Source organism: Thermobia domestica, chromosome 10 (genome assembly GCF_964235325.1).
Source record: "Thermobia domestica chromosome 10, izTheDome1.hap1.1, whole genome shotgun sequence".
NCBI classification, from domain to species: Eukaryota; Metazoa; Arthropoda; class Insecta; order Zygentoma; family Lepismatidae; genus Thermobia; species Thermobia domestica.
Window position 1 is genome coordinate 139495218 of NC_137463.1, and position 26860 is coordinate 139522077.

A 26860-nucleotide genomic window follows, 5' to 3' on the forward strand; every position below is an offset into this window, starting at 1 on the left:
ACCGTAAACTGTTTATTTGTACTTTTTCGGCTTGAATAGAGAGTTAATGAAGGAGATGGAACGTATTCTTGGGACGCTCAATCAATTCGAAGAAATCGTTTCTCGATACGTGTTACTGTTACTCTATGCAAATCAATACGGAAACGATGAATTGCTAGTAAATTTCTATCACTTTCTATTTTAATAGAGTATTACAGGTAGAAATGGTACATTATCTTGAGACGCTGAATCGATTCCAAAGAACTGCCTGTCGCTATTCCGTTTTTGTTGTATAGCAATCACAGTTGAAATCAGAAGTACTAGGAAAAATATTACTAGTTCCGATTTTAGTAGATTAATATGGCTACAGATGGTATATTTTTTTCGGAACGTTGAAACGATTCAAAAATTGCTTCTCGATAATTCTTGCCACTTTTTCTCATGGAGATAAACATTAAAAACGAAAGTACTAGTAAATTTTCTCCACCTCCGGTTTTAGTGCGCTGTTATGGGTGATAACAGCCATACATTTAACTTAAGATACTGAATCAAACCCAAAAATTCACCTGTCGCTATCTATTACAGTTTTCACTATGACTATCAACGTTGAAATCGGAAGTACTAGTAAATTTTACTTCATAGTTAGTGGTATAATATATAAGTGAAGACGGTATCCTTTCTTGAGACGTTGATTCGATTCCAGAAAATTGATTGTCGCTAACTATATTAGTTTCTGTTCTATGACTATTAAATTTGAAACCGGAAACGGTTAATTTCTGTCACTTTCTGTTTGACTTGATTATTAAATGAGGAGACAAAACCTATTCTCGAGATGCTAAATCAATTCCAAAAACGGTTTCTCTAGTGTTTTTTCTCTATATAACTTAGTATTGAAAATGGAACTGTTGGTAAATTTTACCTACTTCCGATTCTCAGAGAGTACAACTTGTGCGCATGGTGTCGAGACGCTGAATCGATTTTAAAATATAACTAATCTATTACCGTTCCGTTTTTCTGTGGTGATCAGCATGAAACCGGAGGCAGTTTATTTCTACCACTTCCGGTTTCAGTAGAGATTAACAGAAGAGATAAAACCTATTCTTGGAACACTGAATCAACTTAAGAAAAAAAATTCTCGATATCCCTTACTGCTTTTGCTGTATGTAAATCAGTATTGAAACCGGAAGTACAAAGGAATTTCTACCAGCAACAATAAGTTGTTATTGATGGAGATGTTTCTCTTTTCCTTGAGACGCGAATCTATTCTGAAAAAAACAGCTTGTTATCTGTTCTGTTTTCCAGTGATTAACGGAAGTACTAGTCAATTTTTATTAATCCCAGTTTTAGTGGAGTAATAATGTGAAGATAAAATTTCTCTTTGATACTGAATCGATCGCAAAAATATAGTTTGTCAATGTATATTACGGCCTTATTGTATGGCGACCGTCGTTGATACCAGAGGCGCTAGTAATTTTTTACCACTTTAAGTTTTACTAGAGTTTTACTGTCGGTGGATATTTTACCTTTGTTTGGTACGAATCTATTAAAGAAGACCATCTTTCGCTATGTATTACCGTTTTTGTTCAATAACGATTAACGTTGAAGTCAGAAATAATTGATTTCGGTTGATATCTGTCTCTTTCGGTTTAAATAGTGTGTTAATGGAAGAGATTAAACCTATTCTTGGTACACTGTATCGTTTACAAAAAGCATCTTCTCGGTATCTCTTAGCATATTTGTTCTGATACGTGTCAATAGGTGGGCGGACATAGCCGTTCGACAGGACTTCTGATATTTATGCTTAGCATAGTTTGGAAATCTAATTATAAACTTAACGCTTCTTCAATGTACAATATCACTACTATTGAATTAAGAACATGCCTTAATATATATGTCGTCTTTATCATATCTGTAACTTCATGAATGGTAATTATTATTACTGGTGTGGTACTTCCAAAAGAAGTTTGAGACTTCTCCGCTGACAACTGCCTTAGATTCTATCTTTTAAAAGTAATGAACAGAAATTATTATGGATTAAACTTAATTGTAATGTTTTGGCACCCGATCACAGCAGTTAAACAATTAATGAATTGAACTTTTTTCCCTTCATTCATGGAAAGTGTATACAGAACTAAAACTGACTTTTTGCAGTACAAATTCCTCTACATTGCTGTAAGACTATATGTTCAGTTTCTTTATAACTGCAGTGTGTTTACTTCATACACAGAGAGAAAAGAAAGATGTGAGAAAAGAAAATACACGTTGTTTGTCTTGTGCGAGGTTATATTTATTGCGAGCCAAGTAACATGTAATCATCCCAAAGCTTTATCTTAGAGAAAATACTACAGGCCAAAGCATTGTTTAGGTTCTTGCAATATAATAGAAGAAAGAAAACGCAAGGAAAGGGTTTGGGACTCGAACCGGGCTCAAACTATTTCCTGTTTTTATTTCACAGTCAGTCACTTTATACACTAACCCGCTCATACTTTAGTGGCAGATTTGATTTTCCTTTACCATACATCGAAAATGTACATCTCTAGCGCGTCTCTTCGAGTCTAGATTTTTGTCTATATTTGTGTACAAAATACACCCTATTTCAAAAAGAATTTACGTATTACGAAGAATTATTTTGTGCAAACTATCGATCGCTGCGCCTCAGCTCGGCTATTGGAGAAACGAATACATAGTTTAGTTTATATTAATAGCCGCTAGATGTCAGTTGTCTTCTCTTTTGTGTGGTAACCGTCATATGTTTAAAATGGCTACTCCGCAGCAGAAATCATTTTGTGTTCTCGAGTTTGCGAAGTGCAATTCGGTGATTGCAGTGCAAAGACGTTTCAGGTTGAGGTACCAAATTGATCCTCCGAATGGGTGGAACATTCGCAGATAGTATCAACAGTTTGTAGATACAGGATGTGTATGTAAAGGAAAGAGTCCTGGCCACCCTCCTGTTCCTGAAGAAAATGTTGCACGAATTCAAACTACTTTCCAACGTAGTCCTTCAAAATCAACTTGTCGTGCCAGTCAGGACTTACAAGTGCCAACAACAACAATTTGGCGTGTTTTGAGACGTCGGTTGGTTATGAAGCCGTACAAGTTACAGCTGTTACAAGCTCTGCGTCCTGATGACAAACCCAAACGTGTGGCATTTTGTCACGAGATTCTGGATGCTATTGACAATGATAACACTTTTGCACAACGCATCGTGTTCAGTGATGAAGCGACTTTCCGTGTTAGTGGTCAGGTAAACAAACAAAATGTTCGAATTTGGGGCCTAGAGAACCCACATGCAGTCATTGAACATGTACGAGATTCGCCCAAAGTCAATGTGTTCTGTGCGATATCCCAATAATCTGTTTATGGCCCATTCTTCTTTAATGGAAACACGGTTAACAGTCAGTAGTACCTCGCTATGTTACAAAACTAATTGTTTCCGAGGCTGCACGAGGACAACTTCACTTTTCAACAAGACGGGGCACCCCCTCACTGGAGTCACCAAGTACGTGAATATCTGAATGAAACTCTACCGAACCGTTGGATTAGTCGTGAAGGAGCTGGCGACTTAGCATGTCTCAGTTGGCCTCCACGGTCACCGGATTTGACACCGTGTGACTTCTTCCTGTGGGGTTTCGTTAAAGACAATGTTTATGTACCACCACTCCCACAGAACCTGGAAGAGTTGAAGAACCGGATCCGTACTGCCATAACATCTGTGACGCAGGACGTGCTTGCCCGAGTATGGGAGGAATTTGAGTATCGCTGTGATAATGTTCGTGTCACTGATGGAGGACATGTCGAACATTTGTAATTTGAACTTTGAACTGTAATTTTAACTTGAGAGGTTCGTAAATATGTGTGTAAAATTTCATATTCGTATGTCTTAAAGTTCAATAAATATTTGCATTCGAAATACGTACATTGTTTTTGAAACAGGGTGTATTTATCACTAGATGTGTTTAAGAAACAATATATTCACTAATTTTAAACTAAGAAATACAACATTCCGGTTCAGTTTTATTTCTTCATTCAGAACCTTAATGTCGATTTCGCAGTTTCTTTCCCTTCGTTGCTTGAAACATCCTTTCAAAGTTTGATTGCCAGGACACACTCAATCAAACTTAATTCTGTTCTTTTTCTTATATTTTTATTATGTTATAATATTTCTTGGGAACGTTTTCATACCAGATTTGGAGGGTATGCTTTTCATCATCTACACTTGCTAATCAGTCAATTTTACCCAAAGGCGGAATGAAAAATATAATAAATTCGAAAAATCATAAACTAGTATACGCACAAAGTTTTCTACGCATGGGTACACATGCAAGGTGATAATCTAATTCTTAATTTAGAATTTAATGTATGTAATTGTTTCTTCACGACGGACTTACGATCAGAAGTTGTAGTTTTCATTGTCGCTGTCATTAATTTTGACATTCCAGATCAAGAAGTTGTCAAGATGGGAAGTTATTGACGTTGTGAGAACTCTTTCAACCGAGAAGGCTAAGGCAGGAGAGGAGGGCATGACGAAATTTTCTCGAGGAAATCGATTTTCAATTGCAGAACATCAAGAAAGGTATTGTGATGTCATATATGTTGTGAAAGCCATATATTACAGGGATTTACCAATTTCTATGTGAAATAAATGTTTGAAATTCGCCTTTTACGCTTTTCCAGGGTCAGTTGTACTTTCAAAAGCCATTTCCATAAAAATCATCAGATATACATCTAACAGTATATGTCCATTTTTGTCCGAAGACTGAATATAAAATAATGATTGATCAGTATTAGAAAGAAATTGCCTATAACTTTAAGAAGTAATTAGCGTACAATAGTAGGAAGCAGTCATTGTTTTAACCTATATAACGGGAGGTTTATATGCAAACTGTTCTATAGTACTCCAATTTTATCTTCGCAGTTAAGGTGTTTAGTCGTAACACTCATTAGAAGTTACAAATGCATTTAAATTCTCATTCTCTTTAAACGATACAAATGAATATAAATTCATCAGTAAATGATAGAACATTGATTGTTTATGTCCGAATGGATTGGAAACTGCTGTCGCCTGTGTATTTGAGTTGCATCAATCATTCAATTATCACCCATTCATTTGCATGTTCAGGTCATGTCCTCTCATCCACGAATACGAACGTTAGTGTCGCGGGTGGTTGATGATAATTGCGGAAGAGAATAATCAGTGAACATCATCTTCCGAATGAGGTGGTTGTGTTGTTATCTCGACCTGCTGTTGTGTGAATCTAGTCTTACATTTTTTTTTTTAATAAGCGCGAAAAACAAGTATTTTTCAGAAAGCTTTTCAAAATTCAGCATCACTTTTTTCCTTTGTTCATTTACTCTAAAATGTTGTTTTCGTTTGTCGGGGTTGTATGTAATTCATTTTGTTCATTTACGTGATTTTATTATTATTATTATTATTATTATTATTATTATTATTATTATTATTATTATTATTATTATTATTATTATTATTATTATTATTATTATTTTCGTTTTCGTTTCCTTCATATTCCAGGTCCGTTTATTTTGGTTTGACTGGAATGATAATTTCATATATCTCCCATTTCTTTTGATCACTTCGTTTGATCCTGCTGAGGACGTTGTCTATGGAATTGCAGTGAGAGTCTATTAGTTTTTCTCGTGAACGCTCTGGTGTGGTGCTCCGGTGACTATATAGAGTTTTTCCTTTTACAACGTTTTATATGAATACCATCATGAGTAAAAATTCATTAATTTCGGGTCCGGACTCATCCTATCGTAAAAACACTAAGTCTGACAGGAGTGAGACTGAAAACCAACCTGAGATACAGAATGCAGAAAACACAGTTCTCGTGATTCCTGAGTACAATGCCTTATAATCCAAGAAAACCATGTTAGTGGTGCTAGTGGAGGCTCTAACTGTTTCTGGCGTATTAAGCACTTGACTTTTTTTTTTTTAAATTAATATAGTAAAGCCTTAAGAGGATTGGAAACTGCGAAATTCACATTATTAATGGAGACGGCGAATGAGAAACGTAAGAGAAGCTAATCAAAAGAGAGAGAATTGGACCGTTTCGTATTTAAGTAGAACCTCGCCGTATACGGAGTCCAGCAGCGGAGTAATGTTATTCATGTTGTGATCGTGTAAACAGCATCGGAGAAATAAAAATAGTTTTGGCTGACCAACATGTCCTTGAATCAACTCTGATTGAAAGTAAGAAATCAGGAAAATTGCTTTTATCTCAGTCCCTAAATCTTACTTCCAGTTTGGCTTGTCTTCCAGAACCCGAAGAAGGTTGGATATTATCGTCTGAAAGTGCGTTCTTATATTTGCTAGTCCTCTTCGCCACTTCAAGTATCAGCATTTCGAGCACACCGGCGCGTCGCGCAGTGCGACGATTGTTGATTATGCGAATCAGGGCCATGGATGTCATGATGCAGCCCTGTATAACAACCATGCGCTACTACGTTGACTGTAGGACTGATCATTCTGCGTGATCTAGGGACTGCCCAGCCTATCAAACAGATAAGTGAATTTGAGAGCTCATGATAGTTGTAATGATACCTGTTACTGATGCAAATCAATGCACCAAAGAGAGAGTTGCAGCTACGCTTCACGTTCCATTTGCATCTATAATAACTATTCTCGGAATCTATTCCAATTCAGTCTCATATTCTTACCTAAACATTGTTTACAGAAACTAAGATTTAGAACCAAAAAACTACAATAATTGCTCATCCAACACACAACCAAAACTCTGAGTATTGTTCATAACCGGTCTGAACTAACCCCAATTCATCGCCACTCGCCGTACATAGCTGAGACGAAATTGAGCCAGCATATACGTCGACGTCTTAATAACCCTGTCTTCTTTCAGACTGACGAATAGTGAGTGGACGATAATTGGCTTATAAGCCAAGTTTCGCCTTAAATGCTGTCTTTCTAGAGTGTATCTGTTCTTACTGGACACGCCCGCCTTCAGTAGTAACCTTGAGGAATCGATACAACTGATCTCTAACCACACACCAACTATTATCTGCTTGTAGGAAACCCATTTTCTGCGGACTTGTTCTTTTATTGACTTACAAATATGATAACCACAGTGATGATCCAGGTGCTTGCAGCATTACCATTGATACATGGGATTTTCCATTGGAGACATGTTAACTCCATTTCTCGTTAGCAAGAAATTACAGTGCGAGTCTTTTTTCACACAATTTGTTCATTTTTATCATCCTTGATCAGAAGCACTTACGGCAGCCGATTTGCTTCAACTTTACAGTCAATCTGTGAAGCTCAATTCGAACTGAATTCTAACCGCCAGATAGCCGTCAGGTTCTCATCGACCTGGAAATCCTAAATAAGTGAGGGAATTCAGCTTATTTGTAAAAAATGCAAGAATTTCATAATAAAAAAGAAAGAAAGAAAGAAAGAAAAGTCAGAGAATTTTAAGTGCGGAATGTTACTTCTTAGAACTCATTACTCTTTTAGGCTAATATTTGATAGGAGATATTTTATGAAATAAATTACTTCATTTTGCAAAGCTTTTCTGCTTAAACTATATATATATATATATATATATATATAGATAGATATATATATATATATATATATATATATATATGTACATGCATAGTAGATAAGGAACCATCTGGTCTGGATAAATATAGTTGCTTTTTTCAAATATATATAGACCTTAAAATTTGTAAATCGTGACCTGAAAAACTTTGAAAAGTCAGGGAATTCGTGCTCTCCAAATAACTGGGAACACTGATAACGGAATTTATTGGAGAAAGTGGGATATTCGTACTCATTTTTCTACTGGCTCTCATGCCTATGAGTGTTTTTACCTCTTCGTGTGCAGTTTTTCTCTATGTCCTTTTTGATACTGAGAGTGCATCTGTATCTTTGTATCAGAATTACTTTCATGTACTCACTGAAGTCTCCTTGTAATCCGTATCATCACCCACTCTTCCAATTTAAATCGTACTGGTTTTTCAACATTTCGGGAGCTAGTGAGTTCATCGTTCTGATAATATTTCTGTAGCTAGCGTTACGTCTTGTCCACTGTGGTACAAGCCATGTGGTTTGAGTCGGAAGCCGAGTTGAGGAGTGGGAGACTGTGTGGGTGTTCTGGGAAGCGAAGTAGGTTGCGTAGTGGTTAACGCATCGACACAATATGCCAAAGATCCTGGATTCGAATCCCGGTCAAATAATTCACTTTTTCACTCTTTGTGTGTTATTGAATTCGCACCAACAGAGAATCAAGTGTGTAAGTTAAAATCTGTTGTTTCCTCCTTTCATTAATATTTATCAAAAGTTTTTTTTTTTCTTTTTCTATTTTTCTTTTATTTTTAATAACTGTGTGTATGTTGGAATATTTTGATTTACGTTCGGAATATTCTTTATAAAATTACTGAAAGTTGATTTTATATTCTCACAGCACTGTTCAATCGATGTCTATATTTTTGTACTTAAGGTTGCGATAGTGGTATTTGCGGCCTATTTTAATACGAAACTTTTTTTTTTTTTTTTTTTCTAATTGATTTTGAAAATCTATAAATGAAAGCTGGAACAAACTTCTCATTTTTGTTTACTGTCATCCAATCATTTTCCATATGTAATAACTTGTAGTGCCATTTGAAAGTAAATAGCTCATAACAAATTGGCTACATTGCATTATTTACGAAATTAATAATGACACTTATGGATAACGTGTATAGTATGCCATATCAGTGGCGGCGAAATCAAACTGGGGCCCGGCCAGTGAAGTAGATCGGGGCCCCTTTTCAAACAACATTAATTTATACACTTCTATTTTTTACATTCATTTGCATAATTATTCTTTCTGTTTACTCCTCCTCCTTTCTCGTTGCTGTGTGTGTTTAAACCATCTAAATCTCGGATATATTAAATAAATGGGATGTCATCCTTATCTATTTTTTTAATGCTTAGAACCGCCTTCAGGCTGGTATCTAAAAATAAAACTAGACCCGGACCATCATTGCATTTTTTTATTATTCATCTTTAAACAAAGGACACGATAGAAAAAGGATTAGAGATACAAATGTAACGGAAACTACAATCGACGACAGAAATAACGTAATCTTAAGAACAAAGAAAACGTAACAACAAAGAATCCAAAATTTATCCTATACCTATACTATCCTAGTTTCAACGCGTGCTGTAATTAGATATAATAGTGGAAGTAATGCTCCTAATAATGCATTTAGAGACAAATTTACGTACAAAACGTAACAATGAGCTGATATTGAAAAAATTACAAATAATAATATAACCGATGCAATTTCTAAGTGTAAGCTCTATGTTTACTAGAATTTTCTTGTTCAGTTCTCGCCTTTGGTGTTTCTCCTGTGCAATTTCTCATATGGTTAAGTTTATTCATAGTTTCTCACCTGTCTGAGCTTACGCTACATGGAGTTTATTTGATTAGATTTTTCTTCTATAATTAGCCCCATTCACTTTAACATTCGGTTTCTCTCCAGTTATCATACACGATACTTAAGCATTTTTTTTTAAACCGAACTATCAGTAAATTATGGGAAGAATAGATTTCCCTCCTGCCTGTTTTCTACACTTATTTTTTTTTACCAGGTTTCTCTCCAGTGATAATGTACGATCTATTTAGTCCCACTGCTTTTGCCGAAACATCAATGAATAGTTAAGCACTACAATATTTCCCTCCTGCTTGCCTTTTATTATTATTATTATTTCCAGATTTCATACTTGTTTATGATTATATTATATTTGTATTTAATAATTCAGTCATGTTTATATCCTGTCACTTATGACTATTTCCATTATTACTTACTAACATACTTAGTATTTGAATATAACAAAATATCCTGAATACATTGAATAATTGGGAATACATCATATATTAAATATGTAAGCACAGAATTCTGCTACGGGTTTTACCATCCTACTTACCACCTATCACCAGTCAATTGACAGATCTTGACGACTTTTTACTACTCTTTTGGTACTTTTGTATTTTTATTGTAAGTTGAAACATGAAACTACTTTCGATAATAGTTCCACTACCATATTAGCCTGTGTTCCACCAGCATTCAGAATGATACTACCTTCCTTGCTTTGGTAGCTGCGAAAGTCTCAACTATATTATCAAAATACAAAGTAGATGCTATTTCATTTTCGATAGAAAGAATAGCCAGATTCGTGAATATTTCTTGACTCATTGTGACCGCAAGTATGATTTTATCAATTTTATTGTGCTAAAAGACCTTTCACATGATGCGACAGATATGAGCACTTTTATCAAAATCTGAAGAGCGGTTACTAAACTTTAGTAAACTTCAAGCCCCATTGAAGATACATATTTCAGTATGCCTTGTGGGAAAAAGTAAAATTGTTCTTTAGCTTTCTGAGCACACCTTAGTGAACGGATTATATCCTTACAATTCTGAAATAATTCTATGCCATCCAGGTCAATCGGGTAGAACAAAGCCAAATCAAAATAACATGCTTTTAACCCTATCTCATTCTCATCATCTAACTACTGCACAATGCTGGCTATAAAACACAGGAATCCAAATTTTTCGTTCAGGTCACGTATCTGAGTAAAACACTCATACATTTGTTGTTTTATCTCATGTAGAATTTCATTGATATAGCGCTTCACTTCGGCCTGTGCAGTGAGCGGTTCATTCTTTGCTTCTCCAGGCATGCATCTCCTTCTACTGTGTGTACCCACAGTTACGTTCCATGCTCTGCAACTTTCTCCAGCTGCGGATAAGATTTGATTGGCCAGCTCAAGTCTCCAAGTATTAATGGTTTCAACCAGGCTCTGTAACTGAATAAGAGTTTGATTGAAACTCATATCCTGAGATTGAAAGCATTTTTGGATCCGATGAATATATGAAAGAACTTCAGACCAGAAATACAGTAAAGCAATGAAGTTAAATGACTGGATGCTTGCAACAAGAAGACCAGTATCTCCTCTAGTATCAAGCTTTTCAGTGGAAGTGTCACGCAGTTCTTCCAACACATTAATTACTTCATCCAATTGACTAGAAAGTGTCTTCACAGCTTCTGCTTTTGAATTCCATCTGGTGTCACTTTCACGTTTCAGACCAATCTTTATGTGCTTTAGCAAGACATTTCATCGGTGAGTAGATCTAGAGAAAAATACAAACAAACTTTCCATTGCTCCAAACAAAGTGACCGCCAGAACGTTAACGTGTGAAGCATGTACACCGCAATGTTTAATGGAATATTTGTTACAAGGAACAAAATGGCCAAAGTTCCGTATCAAAGTTTGAACTCCAGAATATTGCCCGGCCATTGTAGCCTGATTATCATAAGACTGACATCTGCAATCTTAATATCAACTTACCACGTTGAAATTTCTTCAGTATTTCAGCAGAAATACTCTCAGCAGTCTTTCCTTCGACAGAGATGAAATCAATAAATGCTTCCCGAACTTGAACAGAATCACGTTGTATGTCAACAAATCGAATGATTTGTGACAACTGTTCCAGATGAGAACAATCAGGAGTTGAAGCAAATATAATGCTGAAGTATTTTGAATATTTGAACACTTGTTTTCTTATTGAACATTTTCTTCACTCTAAATTTATGGGCTGAAGTGTAAATTCATGCGCCAAAAAACAAGAGCAAAAATGGGGAAAGCAGCTAAGCAAAATGGTTTCGCTCACTGAAAATTCGACTTGTAAAGAACAGAAGAAGAAGGACAGAAGAAAAGCAAGGGAATCAGCGACTATAGCGTCTGCACCAAAGAGCTTTTAGTTAGCAACAGAATGCTAGTGCCCTAATAAAGCATTATGTATACGTTGATCCCTTCTTTGTGCCCTTCTCTTGAACTGATAAATAAATAAATAAACAGTGGTATTTTAGGAAGTAGGCTAGCAGATGGGGGCCCCATTACTTGCATCATAAAACCTTAGAATGTAAACAACACAATATACTTCGACTTTCTTCATTATATTTTAATCTACACTCAGGTTTTTCCTTTAAATTTCTCTAAAGTTATTGAACAGAGCGAAACTTTTATTTTATTCATATTTTAATCTGCATACATTTTTTCCTATCAATTTCTTTGGGGTCCCAACAGAATGAAACTTTTATTTTATTTATTTTTCACCTACATTCAGCTTTTTTTCTTTAATTTTTTTCGGGGAACCCAAAGTTGCGACACGTTTATTATTTTTTCACCTACATGCAACTTTTTCCTTTAAGTTTCTTTGAGAGACCCCAAGAGCGTGAAACGTTTTCTTGATCTATTTTTCACCAATATTCGAAGCTTTTTTCCTTTAAATTTCTATGGGAGCCCCCAAGATAATGAAACCTCTAATTTATTTATTTTAAATCTACATTCAGTTTTTTTCTTTAAATTTCTTTGCGGTTTCCCAAGAGAATGAGGCCCTAAGCTATAATTTGTTTAGCTTATACCTAAATACGGCACTGATTAGTTTTATTAGACAGATATTTCTGTTGTTTCATTCGTTATTTGGTGTAATATTTGCGTTTACTTTTAGGGAAGCTGTGGATTATAAAACTTGAAGGCCCTTGAACAGCTCATGCTAACAAGGTTGTTTAGTAATTATTTTTTACCTACTGTCCGGTGGTCCCCACAAAGTGCGGCCCGGGGCGGGGACACCGCTCGCCCCGCCCTTACGCCGCCACTGTGCCATATGTTACCAAAATTTCCCATAGACTGCTTAAGTAAATTTGAAAGTACTTAAGTACTGTCTTAAAATATTACCAGTGTCTGTGTTTATGTTTCTAACATTTTTATAGTGCCATAAGTTCATAATACTACTAAAAATTACAGCTTGGCGATATATATATTCAAGTTATTTCAATATAGAGGAATGAGCAGTGAAATAAGCATAATCTAACATGGACTTAGTTAGACTACAATGTAATCGTAACAGAACAATCAGAACACTGATTTGCATCAGGTGCAGTGAGAAATTGCATGAAGCAAATTCAGATCTCGAAATCATAAGCACTTAAGATTACTATGCGGGTGCCCACATTAGGCGGCGGTTTCACTGTATCAACAAATGACAGACAAGTGTCACAAAGACATGAGTACTGATCATGAGGCCAAATTCGTTGCCGGAATAGTTATACATACTTAATTTTCTTAGAGAATAAGAATAAGAATAAGAATTATTTATTGTCGTTAAACAACATGAGTTGTAATAGACAACGTCAAAATTTAAGTTTGCGTACATGTAATATTTACAATTTTAATTAATCAGTACAATATTTTATATTTTACCTAGTACTACTTTCTATTATAATCCTGATTATTTCATTTCTGCGCCTTGTATTGTACGAGTGAACACTACTTCGAGTAACATAATTTGTACAGTTTTCTTTGATATACATAAGACACGATAATATGTACAAGGACGTAATGGTCATTATTTCAAAATCTTTGAAAAAAATGTCTACAAGATTCTGTCTCTGGAATTCCTGTTATCGTTCTTTTTTGCCACTTAAATACTGTTTGTGCCCCGGAAGAATTACCCCATAATAGTATGCCATACGACAGATGAGAGTGAAAGAAAGCATAATATGCAGTGATTAATAGACTTTTACGTACAGATATTTTTAATTTACGTAACACATATACTGCCCTTGATAATTTTTTTACAAAGTTGCATAGTATGCACATTCCAGTTTAATTTCGTATCTAAGTATATACCTAGTAGATTAACTGAGGAGTATTCTTTTGTATCAGTTGTGGAGCTGCTGAGATGAAAGTATAACTTCTCTGTTTTATTATGATTCAACTGTAATTTATTGTGGAACAGCCAAACAGTAGATTTATCTATTGCTTTATTATTTTTCGTGTGTATTGCCTTGATATTATTATCTTTCGTTATAAATGTAGTGTCATCGGCATACGTAACAGTGGTTTCTAATAAGTAGTCAGGTAAATCGTTAATATATACCAGAAATAGAAAAAGTCCAATGACACTTCCCTGTGGCACTCCTGTTAATATTTCAAGTACGTTTGACTGTTTATTTTGTACACACACAACTTGTTTTCTACTTTCTAGATAAGACCTGATCAATAAGAGCTCAGTTCCTCTGATCCCATAATACTGTAATTTCTGAATCAATATTTCATATGAAACAGTATCAAAAGCCTTACTTAAATCTAATAATGTTGCGCAAGCGAATGAACTGTTTTCAAAGGCATCAATTATCTCAGATACAACTTTTTCAACAGCTTTAATTGTGGACATACCTTTCCGAAACCCATATTGTGCACAGTTAATGAGATTGTTATTTTCAAAGTACAGAGTTAGTTGTTCTTTCATGCAATGTTCAATAATTTTTGATACAATTGGTACGAGAGATATTGGTCTATAGTTGCTGGGACAGTTTTTGTCCCCTTTTTTATGTATGGGAAAAGTAACCGCAATCTTAAGACAATCTGGGAACACTCCTTCTACTAGTATCCAATTAATTAAGTGTGTGAGGGGTTCCACTATTACGTCTATAATGTTTTTAATTGTACTATTAGTAAACCCATAATAATCCTCGCTAACAGATGTCATAAACTTACGAACCACTGACAAAATTGCTTCAGGTTTTACGTTTGTCCATTTAAATGTCAAGTTACTAGTTTGATTTCTACATGAACTTAAGAATACTTTTAAAGTCTATAACACCGTTTTCTGTGGACTTAGAGATATTGCTTGTATTACCATTTACATATTTAGCACTACTTACAAAGAATTTATTAAAAGTGTCAGGGGATATTGATATTGAATCATTTTCTTTTCGTACCCCTATTTCCCTGTTTATAAATGTCCACCTTGCTTTACATTTATTTGTATGGTTTACAATAAAATTGTCGTTTGCCTTAATTTTTGCCGCACTTATTTCCTTTCTGTAGCGTCTTTTAGCTCTGATGTGTTTCTCTTTTCCCACAGGACAGCCCGATTTAGCCCTATTATACCAAGCAATGACAACCTTACGAAGCTCTGCTAGTTGCGGAGTGTACCAGTTACTAACATTTTGCTGTAATTTGTTTGTAGATAAGTTATAGCATTTAAATTTTCTTGGACAACATTCGTTTAGGCATCGTGTTAAATTATACATAAAAAAATTCACACGCGCCTACTGCATTTTTACATCTGAAGAATATTTGCTGCCAGTCAGTTTCTTTTCATTTATGTCTTAAAAATTACAGATATTATCTAAACTAAGTACTCGAAAACTCTTGGTCACCACCTTAGTATTATTGTGTTTGACAAAGGGGTATAACACCCATAGGCCATCGTGATCTGACAATGAGCACTGTACTACACCACGCGATAAATCATTTCTATATGCATTTGTAATAATGTTATCTAAACAAGCTTCCTTTCTTGTTGGCTGATCATTTAGAAAATAAAAGTTATATGGTCTAAGTATATCAGAAAAATAATTCTTGGTAGAAGTATCAACCTAAACATTGATATTTACATCCCCCAGATGTAATATTTTATATTTATCATGCTTTCTTAAGTAGTTAGTATGGTCTTCCCAGCGTGCAAGAAAGACATTGACATCCGTATCTGGTGTTCCTTAAATTGATACCACAATTGTTTTCGCGCTAGGAAATAAAATTGCAACTACTTCAAATTCCCCCTCATAGCAGAAATTATCTACGTTAATAACAATATAGTCAATGGTGAAGCCATCTCTTAAATAAATTGCTACTCCGCCATGGGTAATTCTACTTCTATAATAGCTTGCTGCCATGATATAATTTTTAGGTACGTATAGAACTATTTCTTCATTTCTAAGCCAGTGTTCATTAACGCAAAGAATATGGCACGGAAATGAGTCAAGAAAAATTTCAATTTCAATTAATTTGTTTCTTACTAATTGTACGTTAATGTGGAACAGCAAGATATTTTCAGTCACAATTTATAACACCTTTCATGTTTGAAAACAGACCAGAGTTGCTAGAGGAAAACTGAAAGCGTGTCTACCGGCGTACAAGACAACTTTATATGTAAGCTAAAGCTGTCGTGTAAGACTCCGCAGATATCGAGAGCAAAAGTAAACAAGATCGCTTCCGGTACGTAGGGCTGACCACAGACGGGAACCTGGATCTGCGACAGGATGCTTTTTAGAGCGACAGAAAATAGGTGTCACTAAAATCATTGTCTTGAGAGACATCGTCGTCTTGTAGAAATTGCTTTGACGACAACCCACACGCATCCTAAAATAATGTTTCTCAAGAAAGTGGGGGGGGGGGTATATACGAAAACGAGCTCCCAAGTTATGAAGTTGCGTTAATACTACGTAGCAACAAATACTGACATAACCCTTTTCCAAACCAAAGAACATGGAAATGGTATGCCCGCGATGGGAGAAGGTTTCTTGAAGGTTTCTTTACGCAAGAGATAATTTGACTAGTACCATACTGGTACTTCTTTACCATACCTATAAACAGCTTCCAGGTGCAACTCGTGAGAACATTAGCTCTGTAGCCCGAGACACTCGTTGCGCCTTCGTGGGGTTTCAAGTTTAGAAGGCTCACAGGCTCACATCATCATAGTAGAGAGGTCTCCAACCAGCTAAGCTCAGTATTATCAGGAATAATGCAAGTTCAGTATCATCAAAATGCTGCGCAACATATATTGAAGTCATACTCTCTTAACTCTGGAAAAGTATTGGACATCTCATGTAAAACAGAAATAAACTCGCGAACAATTATTTATTTAAAAACATGATTCCAGATACAGCTGAACGCCAGTTTACACTGGAATATCTAACAAATCTAAGAGATGATAAAATAATAATAATAATAATAATAATAATAATAATAATAGCAAAATAACATGTTAAGTTATAACAAGTAAAGTTGAAAATAGCTGACTAAAGTTTATCCACTAAAATGACTTGGTAGTGCGGAGTTATATGCAGCTTCAGAATTAAATAAATCGATGGGCGTATGTGATATTTCGTTGTATAGTTTAGGAAGCCTGTAGAACAACTATTGAGAATCTAGGTCATGCTGTATGAGAAAGGTATGTGTTACGTGTTTGTCTGAAGGAAATTCGGAAAAACAATTTTGGGAGTAGCGTTTCGGACCTGAGTTGACCATGTGTGAGTTTATACAGATATTTGAGGTCACTGATGTTGTGACGAGTGTCAGGTAGTTGAATATTTAGTGTTTGTAATAGTTCGTGTTTTATCATCGCACGTGAGCGAGGTGCTCTAAAGCGTACCATTGCAAGGAAGAAATTTAGAACTGAGTTGAGCCGGGATAGGTTCGTAGCAGCTGCCATTGTCCAGATAGGTGAACAATATTACAATTTAGGAGAAATTATTGTAGTGTAGAAAGTTATTAAGGAAGAGATGTTCCGTATTTCTGTTAATCTATACAGAAGTCCTAGAAGAAGCATCGAATGTTTAGTGATAGTGTTTTATGTTTTGTGAAAGTTAGTTTTGTGCCAAAAGTAGCACCAAGATCCTTAAGACTATTGACTCTTGTGATGGGCAAACCATTTATGTTGTATGAAGTGTGTACAATAATTTTCTTTAAGGAAAATGTTATGGGTTTACTCTTATCGGGATTAACTTTTAGGAGCCATACGTTACACCAGGAGTAAAAATTATCAATGTTGATTTGAAATAGCTCGGAGTCTTCTATACTGTTGTTCTCTTTTCTAAAGATCAAATAATAGGATTCTGTTGGACGAGTTGAAGCAACTAGTGAGATTATCCATATACAATATGAATAAGTGGTCCAAGTACGCCGGTCCGGATTTATAGATGGGGAGACACGGGCTGTTTTCCAAGAAGAAAGAAAATAGCCTTCCATGAAACTACTAAAAATGAGCAAAAGTGGAAAAGAAATAATAGATGTTATGGAACGTAGAAAGATCGAGCTTACATTGTCAGGGCCAGAGGCTCTCTCTGACCGGAGAGACAATAAGAGTGACTCAACCTTTGGAGGAGTGGTAACTTCATAGTTCTTAGTATTAGCTCTACAGAAATGTAATGGGATCTGCTAGATGCAAATTTGAAGTCGATCAAACTACACAAAAAATATGAAAAGTCAGAGAGACCAAAAGAGTGTTAGTCCGAACTATTGGATATCTCTGTGGATTTAGTCTCGAGTACCCCGTTTGCTAGTAGAGAAGACACGCTAGTAGTCAGACAGTAGTCATTTAGTCATACTGATGCCACGTAGTAGTCATAGGTGTTGGACTACTAAGAATCGAAACATAGTTTTCTATTTATTTAAGTTTTAGCGCTTGAAACATGTGTATATTGTGTATTGCCTATTTTTCCCATATTGACAACTGCATTAAATAGAATTTATACACAATACGGTTTTCGTACAACCTTAAAAACACCCAAAACTTTAGAAAAGAACATTACCCAATTTAAAAGTTATTCCAATGAGAAATCGAGTATTTATGAAATAAAATGTAGTTGTCAAGAAAGTTATATGGGCAAAACGGAAAGAAATCTAGAAGTTCGAGTAAACAAGCAAACTTCAAAAACGGAAAATCATGTGTCAAGTTTATCGAAACATTTAAAAGAATCACAAGACATAGAAGATTCCAAAATTTTATTTGGAGCTAGAAATGAAGCAGAGAGGCCAGTTTTTGAAAATTTATTTATTCATTTAAAAAACAGAAATTTAGACAACGGATGGTTGAGGAGTAAATGGGAGGCGGTAATTACAAAATTTTCACAGCATTGGCATCACAATAAAAATAATAACAAGAGTTGGCAACTTTCCAACAAGGAACAAGAAAGGTGCGCAAAGTGACTCCGTCATATTTTAGTTTGCATCATCTTCATCAGGAGACCACTGATGTACTTGACAATGTGTTTTCGTACAACTCAGCCCTTCCCTTGGTGAGCCTGTTCCATTTTTATTCCTTGATGTTTCTATTCTTCCTGTTTTTGACCTTCGTGACCAAGACTCCAGGGGAGGGTCCAAAGTTTGGAAGTTGAAAGAAAATTCAGGAATTACAGGAATCTGTAAGTAGAATGAATGATAGAATTCCTGAACGTGGTTTTGCATTGTCTGGAGGCTCTTCAATTTATTTTTGAAGTTTGCAGCACTGCCACACACAAGACATATAGCTTTTTCACCATTATTCTGCCATTGTGTATACGTATTAACTTGGTATTTGCAAACAGAGTAAGTTCATACCAAGTTAGCAACACTGCATTATTTATGTCATTGATAGTAACGCTTATGGACCTCATTTATATTATTACCAAAGATTTTTATAGATAACTGTAGTACATTTGAATGTATTTGAATTTATCCTTTAATTTTATCATTATCTAGGTTCAGGTTCCCCAAATTTTTATTATGCTACAACTTAAATGTTTATACCGATCAGCATCTTCAACTTTGCGGTATGTTATATCTAAATTTCCTTTCAGATTATCTAAATTCTATTTTACATTTTAAATCCTATTGGAAGTATTGCTTGTCAGACATCAGAAACGATTAGCAATTTCTAACAATATTAGACAAGTTTTGGTGGTATAACTGTTGATAGTGACTTATTCTTGTTTTTATTCGTAAGATTGCAATAGTTAACATTCTTTAGCTTTCGTCCATTTTATTTCTATTATTACTAATATTTCTTTAGTTATTTTTCTTGTCGCTTGTTTTCTATTTCATTTTTTTTAAATATCTTCACGACCTCATTTATTTATTATCACAGGGTGTCCAATATACAATGCAACCCGGAATTTAAAATAGTAGAACTTTTGAACCGGAAGCGATACACAAATAATGGTTATACCAAAATGAAACCTTGTTCATGCATATATATTTTTAAACTAGGAAGCAACGATTAAAGTACACTAGGAACCACACAGTGTTGCCAGATGTAACCGAAGATGGAAATTAGTTTTTTTTTACAAGTCACGTAAATTGTCTCATAACTCATACTTAAAGATGTTCTGTTGTTAATTTTCAGTTTGTATAGTTGGAGTAGCTTGGAAACTGTGGAATGGAAAAAAGAAGTTTTCATTTCCACCGATAACTAATCGGATGAGGCCTTTGTAAGGGGTTACTAAGAAAACGTGGTTTTCATAAATTAACATTCTGAATTGGCAACAGTGCTGATGTTTCAGTGCATCAAAAGGTGTGTTAAGGATCTGCCTACATTATGCAATTCCTGAAAACAATGAAAAAGAAACTTTGAAATTATCATGATAAAACTTTTACTTACATGCACCCGACAACATTGCTATTCATCATGAACAGAATTGTCAGGTCTACGGAAGATACTAGAAGTGCCCCCGTTTTTATTCAATGAATAGCAGAGTTGCCGGGTGCATGTAAGTAAAAGTTTTATGACGATAATTTCAAAGTTTATTTTTCATTGTTTTCAGGAAATGCATAAAGCAGACAGATCCTTAACACACCTTTTGATGCACTGAAACATCAGCACTGTTGCCAATTTAGAATGTTAATTTATGAAAACCACGTTTTCCCTAGTAACCCCTTACAGAGGCCTCATCCGATTAGTTATCGGTGGAAATGAAAACTTCTTTTTTCCATTCCATAGTTTCCAAGCTACTTCAATTATACAAACTGAAAATTAACGACAGAACATCTATACGTATGAGTTATGAGTCAATTTATGCGGCTTGTAAAAAAATTGAATTACATCTTCGGTTACATCTGGCAACACTGTGTGGTTTCTAGTGTACTTCAATCGTTCTTCTCTAGTTTAAAAATATATGCATGAACAAGGTTTCATTTTGGTATAACCATTATTTGTGTACCGCTTCCGGTTCAAAAGTTCTACTATCCCAAACTCCGGGTTGCATTGCGTATTGGACACCCTGTATAATTGTATTAATTCACAGAGCTTTCATTCAATTTACACGTAGTTAGGTTCCTTATTTTCATTATTTGATTATTGTTTTTATCATGAATGTTCTTCCATGAGGAATATATATCGGCAGTCTGCCTTTTCGTGAAGGGGACAGATATCCTCGAAATATCATTATCATCATCACCATAGGTATTCTGCCTTTATTGGCAGGTCACTTGCCGCAGCTGAGAAGCTTCCATGCTCCACGGTCTTCCGCTAACTTCTTGGTCTTCGCGTATGATCTTTCTGTTTTTTTATCATCCATTAATTGTAGTCACCTTCGCCCCCTCCCTCTTTCCCGCCACCATACCCTCTAGGACGTCCCTCATGATACAATCTCTTCTTAGGCAATGTCTCAACCAGTTTCTCTTCCTCTTCCTAATAATATCTAAAAGTGTTCTTTTCTCACCCACCATTTCTAACACTCTCTCATTCGTTTTGCGCTCGACCCAACTAATTTTTTCCATTCTTCTCCACACCCACATTTCGAAGGCTTCCAGTCGATTTTTATCACCTTTACGTAATGTCCACGTTTCCGCCCCATACAGTACAACACTCCACACGAAGAATTTTATGAGTCTTTTTCTCAACTCTCTATTCAAGGTCCCACAAAACACTTTTTTCCTCCTAAAGGCTTCTTTCGCCATTCCTATCCTTGTTTTTATTTCACGTTTGCACTTCATGTTATTACTAAGAATACCACCCAGATATCGAAAACTATTCACTTGTTCTATTTTCTCCCCTCTACTTTTATATTTGACACAGACCCCTTCGTTCCAATCACCATGGCTTTTGTCTTTCTAACATTTATTTTCATCCCATATTCTTCAAAGCCCTTTCTCATTTTTTCTAACATTTTATTGATCTTCTTTTCAGATACTGCAACAAGCGCCATATCGTCTGCAAATCTTATGCATCTAATCATTCTACCTCCTACCGAAATGCCATCATCATCATATAGGCTCTTTTTCACTATCTCTTCTAGATAGACATTAAATAGTGTTGGCGAGAGGCAGCATCCTTGTCGAACTCCCCTTCCAATTGCACTCTCTTCCGTCAATTCTTCCCTTATCCTAACACTTACTTGTTGGTTCATGTATAAGTTTCTTATGAGTCTTCTATCTTTCCATTCCAACCCTATCCAGAACTCCCAACAACAATTCCCAATTCACGCGGTCAAAAGCCTTTTCTAGATCAATAAATATTACATACCCCTTTTTCCCTTTTTCTATAAATCTTTCACCGATCGCCCTTAATAATCCAATTGCATCTCTTGTGCCCTTGCCTCTTCTGAACCCGAACTGCTCCTCCTCAACTTCTTTATTTGTTCTTTCATATAACCTTCTGTTCAGTATTCGGAGCAAAATTTTAGCTGCATGAGATTTAAGACTAACAGTTCTATAATCCTCACATCTCTTTGGGTTCGATTTCTTAGCCATCGGTATCATGATCGTTTTCAGAAAGTCTTTTGGCCATTCTCCTGTTTCATATATTTCATTGCATAATCGGAACAATTCTTTCTTTCCCTTGTCTCCTATATTTTTAATGAATTCGATTGGTATGTTATCTATTCCGGTTGCCTTTCCATTCCTAATCTTGGATATAGCCTTTTCAAACTCATCCCGAAGAATACTAAATCCTTTATCATCCTCGCCTACTTCATTTTCTACTTCAACATTTAGGCTACACGGTCTGTCCCTACTCTCATATACTCGAAATAGGCGTTAAAAAAAAAAAAAGAGTACATGCAGAAAATAGTTCTGTGGATGTTAAAATTGCGTGAAATCCTATTAAATAAATTGCACGTAGACTTTACACGAGGGAATTTCGATTTCATAGTAAAGCATATTTTCACTGCTCAGAATGTGGTTTATATTACTCTTTATATTCATTCTAAAAATCAAGAGAATCATAAAAATGAATTTTGGCGACATTTTATACCATATTGAACTTTAGGCGTTTAGTATTATATTAAGAAATGGTTTTGCTTTCTGGACCAGTATGTTGTGAAACTAAAAGTTTTCTCATTTCTTGATTCATATATTACAATTGTGCATTGTTCTTGATTATCTCTTAATTCGTGAGAATAGTTTGATTGCGAATACCCCACTAAGTACGCTGAAAGCGGTAGAACCATAATAGCCAATGGGAACTCTCTTCCAGATGGCACGAAAGAGAAAATATAACATTTGAGGGTTTCGAGAGACTTTTATGAAAATTCGCCTTGAGTTCGAGACCAAGAGCTGTACGGTGGACGGTGCGGAAGAACTAGTGGTCAATATGCAGCCTACAGCCAGTGAAATCACATCATGTACTAAAGCGACCATTGCATTGCACAGCGACCATTTGTATAATAGTGTATATCATGTAGTTTTCTTATCGTAGTACCTCGATAATTTGCTTCATGTAGTTTGTACTGACCTGTAAGTATACAAACCTGTGAAATAGTAGTCACATTAAACAGATTTGTGTTAAGTATAAATTATGATTTTAAATCACACACACAATTTCTCACGTGAGTAGTATATATGTATATAGTATTTTCATGAATCTATAATTTATAAATAGTGCTCAAGAAAGATGTCCTTTCCCTGGAAAACTCATTCATACAAAAATCTCTGTAAATTAATGTATTTGTCAAAAACTTACTGCAATGAGTCTTTCCCAGAATAAGCTCTCGTTAAATCCTGATTGTATTGTTTGTAACCGGTAAGCAGTGAGGTTTTTTTTTTTTTTTTTTTTTCTGCTTAAAAGGAAAATCAGATTCTTTCCTTTCAAAAGGTAATTGTTTTGTAGGATTTTTCAGTTTTAGCATTACCAACATAGTAAGATGATAATTGGTTTAGAACTGTTACACTTTATAGACGATAGGTAAGATGTTGAATTTTCGTTAGCAATATGAATTATATTAAATGCCATATTATTTTAGGTACAAAGAGGAATGTCAGAGAATATTTGAATTGCAAAATCGCGTTCTGTCATCCAATGAAGTGCTTTCAACCGATGAAGCTGAGAGCTCCGAAGAAGACAGTTCTGACATAGAGGAGATGGGAAAGAATATTGAAAATATGTTGTCAAATAAAAAGACAAGTACACAGGTACGTTTTTTAATTTGTTAGTTAAGGAATTAAAATAGATACAAATATAAAAACTTAGTATTTCATTAGCTGATTATGACTCCAGGATAGCTCTTACTGAACTAAAACTTAACAACAAACATTTTTCTGTTCTTTTCTTTTTTGTTTGGAAAATATCTATTAACTAAATAGTAAAGCGATTTTCACGTTCCCCTTGATTAGCTGAGGAGTAAAATCCCTCTGTTGCCTCTTCTTACCGCCTTGAAGTCGAAATGTTGAGTACTGTGTTCGTGTAACTCTCTGTGCGTCGGTATTTTCTTAAATCCCGTGTAAAGTCTTAGTGTTCATGGGTGATTCTATCCCACTTTTCTCTCTTTGTCTTTAGATGATAATGGAAGTCTGACTGGGAACTTAAGCCGTAGAAAAGAAGTACGAAAGCTCATATTTTGATCCACATAGTTAAAAGACTTACGATGTAGATAGATCGAGCATAGTAATTAGGCAAGATAAAAGCAATATTAATGTACCATCTTTGATACAAATCTATAATCACAAGTGGCAGACAGCCGCTTGTTCTTTTTCCAGTACCACCCAAACTTTTCAGATTCAAGTTGCCATATTTCTTTTAAAACAACATATAGACTTGGTTACTAACGTTCGCTTCCATTCTTAAGTTAAAGCATAAATCAATCTGTATTGTTAAAATTATTACTCAAATATTGATACATGAAACATGAGCAAAATCGCTTACTCTTTATGTATATAAAATCGTCCGAGAGATCATCATTCCTACCCCTACTAGCAAAACTTCAAGTGAATTGACTTGATGTATATTCTATTTTGTGAAAGATACATATTTATATGTGTAAAACGGCCTAAAGGTTTTTCGAGAGGATTATCTGGAAAGAACCCAGCCCCAGAGATGATACACCCTTTCTTTCTCCAACTGGAAAATGTCACCATTCCAAAGTGCAGGTTCCAGTTGCACAATGTTTCAGAACCAGTGGCTCTCTATAATAAGATTACCTTTCAAGAATAAGATTACCTTTCTTACCAAAGTTTTTTTTTAAATTAATGGTTCGAACTCATAGACCTAGTCTTCACTACAACACATAGCAAAAATGTCGAAATAATATTTCTTAGTTATGAAGATACAAGGCGTCAAACAGTGCAAACATGCGCTGCTGTATTGATGTATCTTCAAATATCGGGTCCCCCTTCCATAGTGATATTGGAAGCTTCAGGAAATACTTTTATGTTAGTTTCTTATTGTAAACTATACATAATTTTAGTAAAATAATAAAAGTAGCAAAATAAGTAATGTACTTGCTGTATATAAAAAACAGTGTGTTAATAAGCTCTATGACGTATTTCTCTAAGTAAAAATACACTGTCTTCATCAGAAACATGAGTCTAACTACTTCAACTCAAATTAAAATTAATCACATCCAAGTTGAGAAAATCTAGGGTACACTATTACAGCTACAAATTTGCTTTTCTTCATTTTTAAAACTTGACGTCCAGTGTCTTCAACGTTCAAGTTCTTAGCACCTGATTTTTACCATTCTTAATCACATCATCTAAATTTTGTCGACATACATATTGTAAATCTAGTGAACCTCCATGTTATTCTACTACGGTTACAAATATAGTATTTTCTACAGAAAAAAAAAAAAATGTATCTTACTACCTCCTTTAACATATTTTTGCCATTTACCGTACATGTCAGTTGAAAACTAAATATTGCTACAACTATTTACCGATAACACACAAACAGTAAAAAAGTGACTGACTAAACTAGGACTCGAACCCGAGACCTGCGGTATACTGTGTCGATGCATTAACCACTACGCCTCCCGGTCCGCTTCTCAGAACAACCACTCACTCCAGAGTGAGAGGGTCAGTGGTTGTTCTGAGAAGCGAACTGGATGGCGTAGTGACTAACACATCGGCACGGTATACTAAAGGTCCCGGGTTCAAGTCCTGGTCTAGTCATTTTTTCATTTTTTGTGTTATAGAATTCGCACCTATACAGGATTTTGGTATGTAAAAAAATCAGTTGTTTCCTCCTTTCATTAGTATTTACCGATACTTTCAAAATACTATAAAATCCTTGAATTATCAATATTATGCTTTTTTTCTCTCAAACCAAAAGAATAAAATGAATTCTTTGTAATGAATCTCAGTTTCCAAAAAAATTCTATAAGTATGACAAAAACAAACCACAAAATATGGATTGAAATATATCTTAGAGTAGTACGAATGAAACCGGCTTGAGCAAAGTTTTGCCTATTATTTTCGGACCAGATTTTTCGAACTACAAAAATACATAAAAATAAAGTATTCCATTATTATAAGTAAAAAATTCCATTATTAAAATACATTTCTGGAAGTTATGCTAGCGCAAAAGCATATTACCTCAGCATTCGAAATGAAATAGTTTTTTAATCATTTACGTATAATAAATTAAGGAATGTGTAATTTGTGGAAGATTAAAAAAAATTCCAAGAACTTGCTAGAAATGGTAATACTAGATATAACGAATGTAAATCATCTAATAAAATGAATAGAGAAAAATATAATAATAGTGTAATTGAATCTATACCTGACACTTTTGAGTACGAAGAATTTGAAACGTATATATATATATATTTTTTTTTTTTACAAAGAAAGAGTTAGAATTATAAAAGAAATACCCAAAAATTCCAAAGAAAAACATGATGATATTAAAAGTTTGAAATTGAGCCAGCCCTAATTGGTGCATATTGTAGATATGCACCAATAACTATATTGTAGATGTATATATTTTAAAAGGATTATTTCGATAACACTCACTCGTAAAATTACATAGCATTTTGAACAAATGCTTAATAAATTACAGTTTTTATGGAAAATATCCATAAAGGCCTTATATCTAAATA

General features: G+C 34.8%; 1 protein-coding gene across 4 annotated transcripts in view; it reads left to right on the forward strand.

The window, feature by feature from the left end:
* Nucleotides 1–26860, forward strand: part of Taf1 (TATA-box binding protein associated factor 1) — a 726438-nt gene that overhangs the window by 435607 nt on the left and 263971 nt on the right. For all 4 annotated transcript variants that reach the window (XM_081728611.1, XM_081728610.1, XM_081728612.1 and 1 more), the window contains 2 exons: nt 4419–4552; nt 23792–23960. In XM_081728611.1, coding sequence (XP_081584737.1) covers nt 4419–4552; nt 23792–23960 — 303 coding nt within the window. The remainder of the gene's footprint in view (nt 1–4418; nt 4553–23791; nt 23961–26860) is intronic.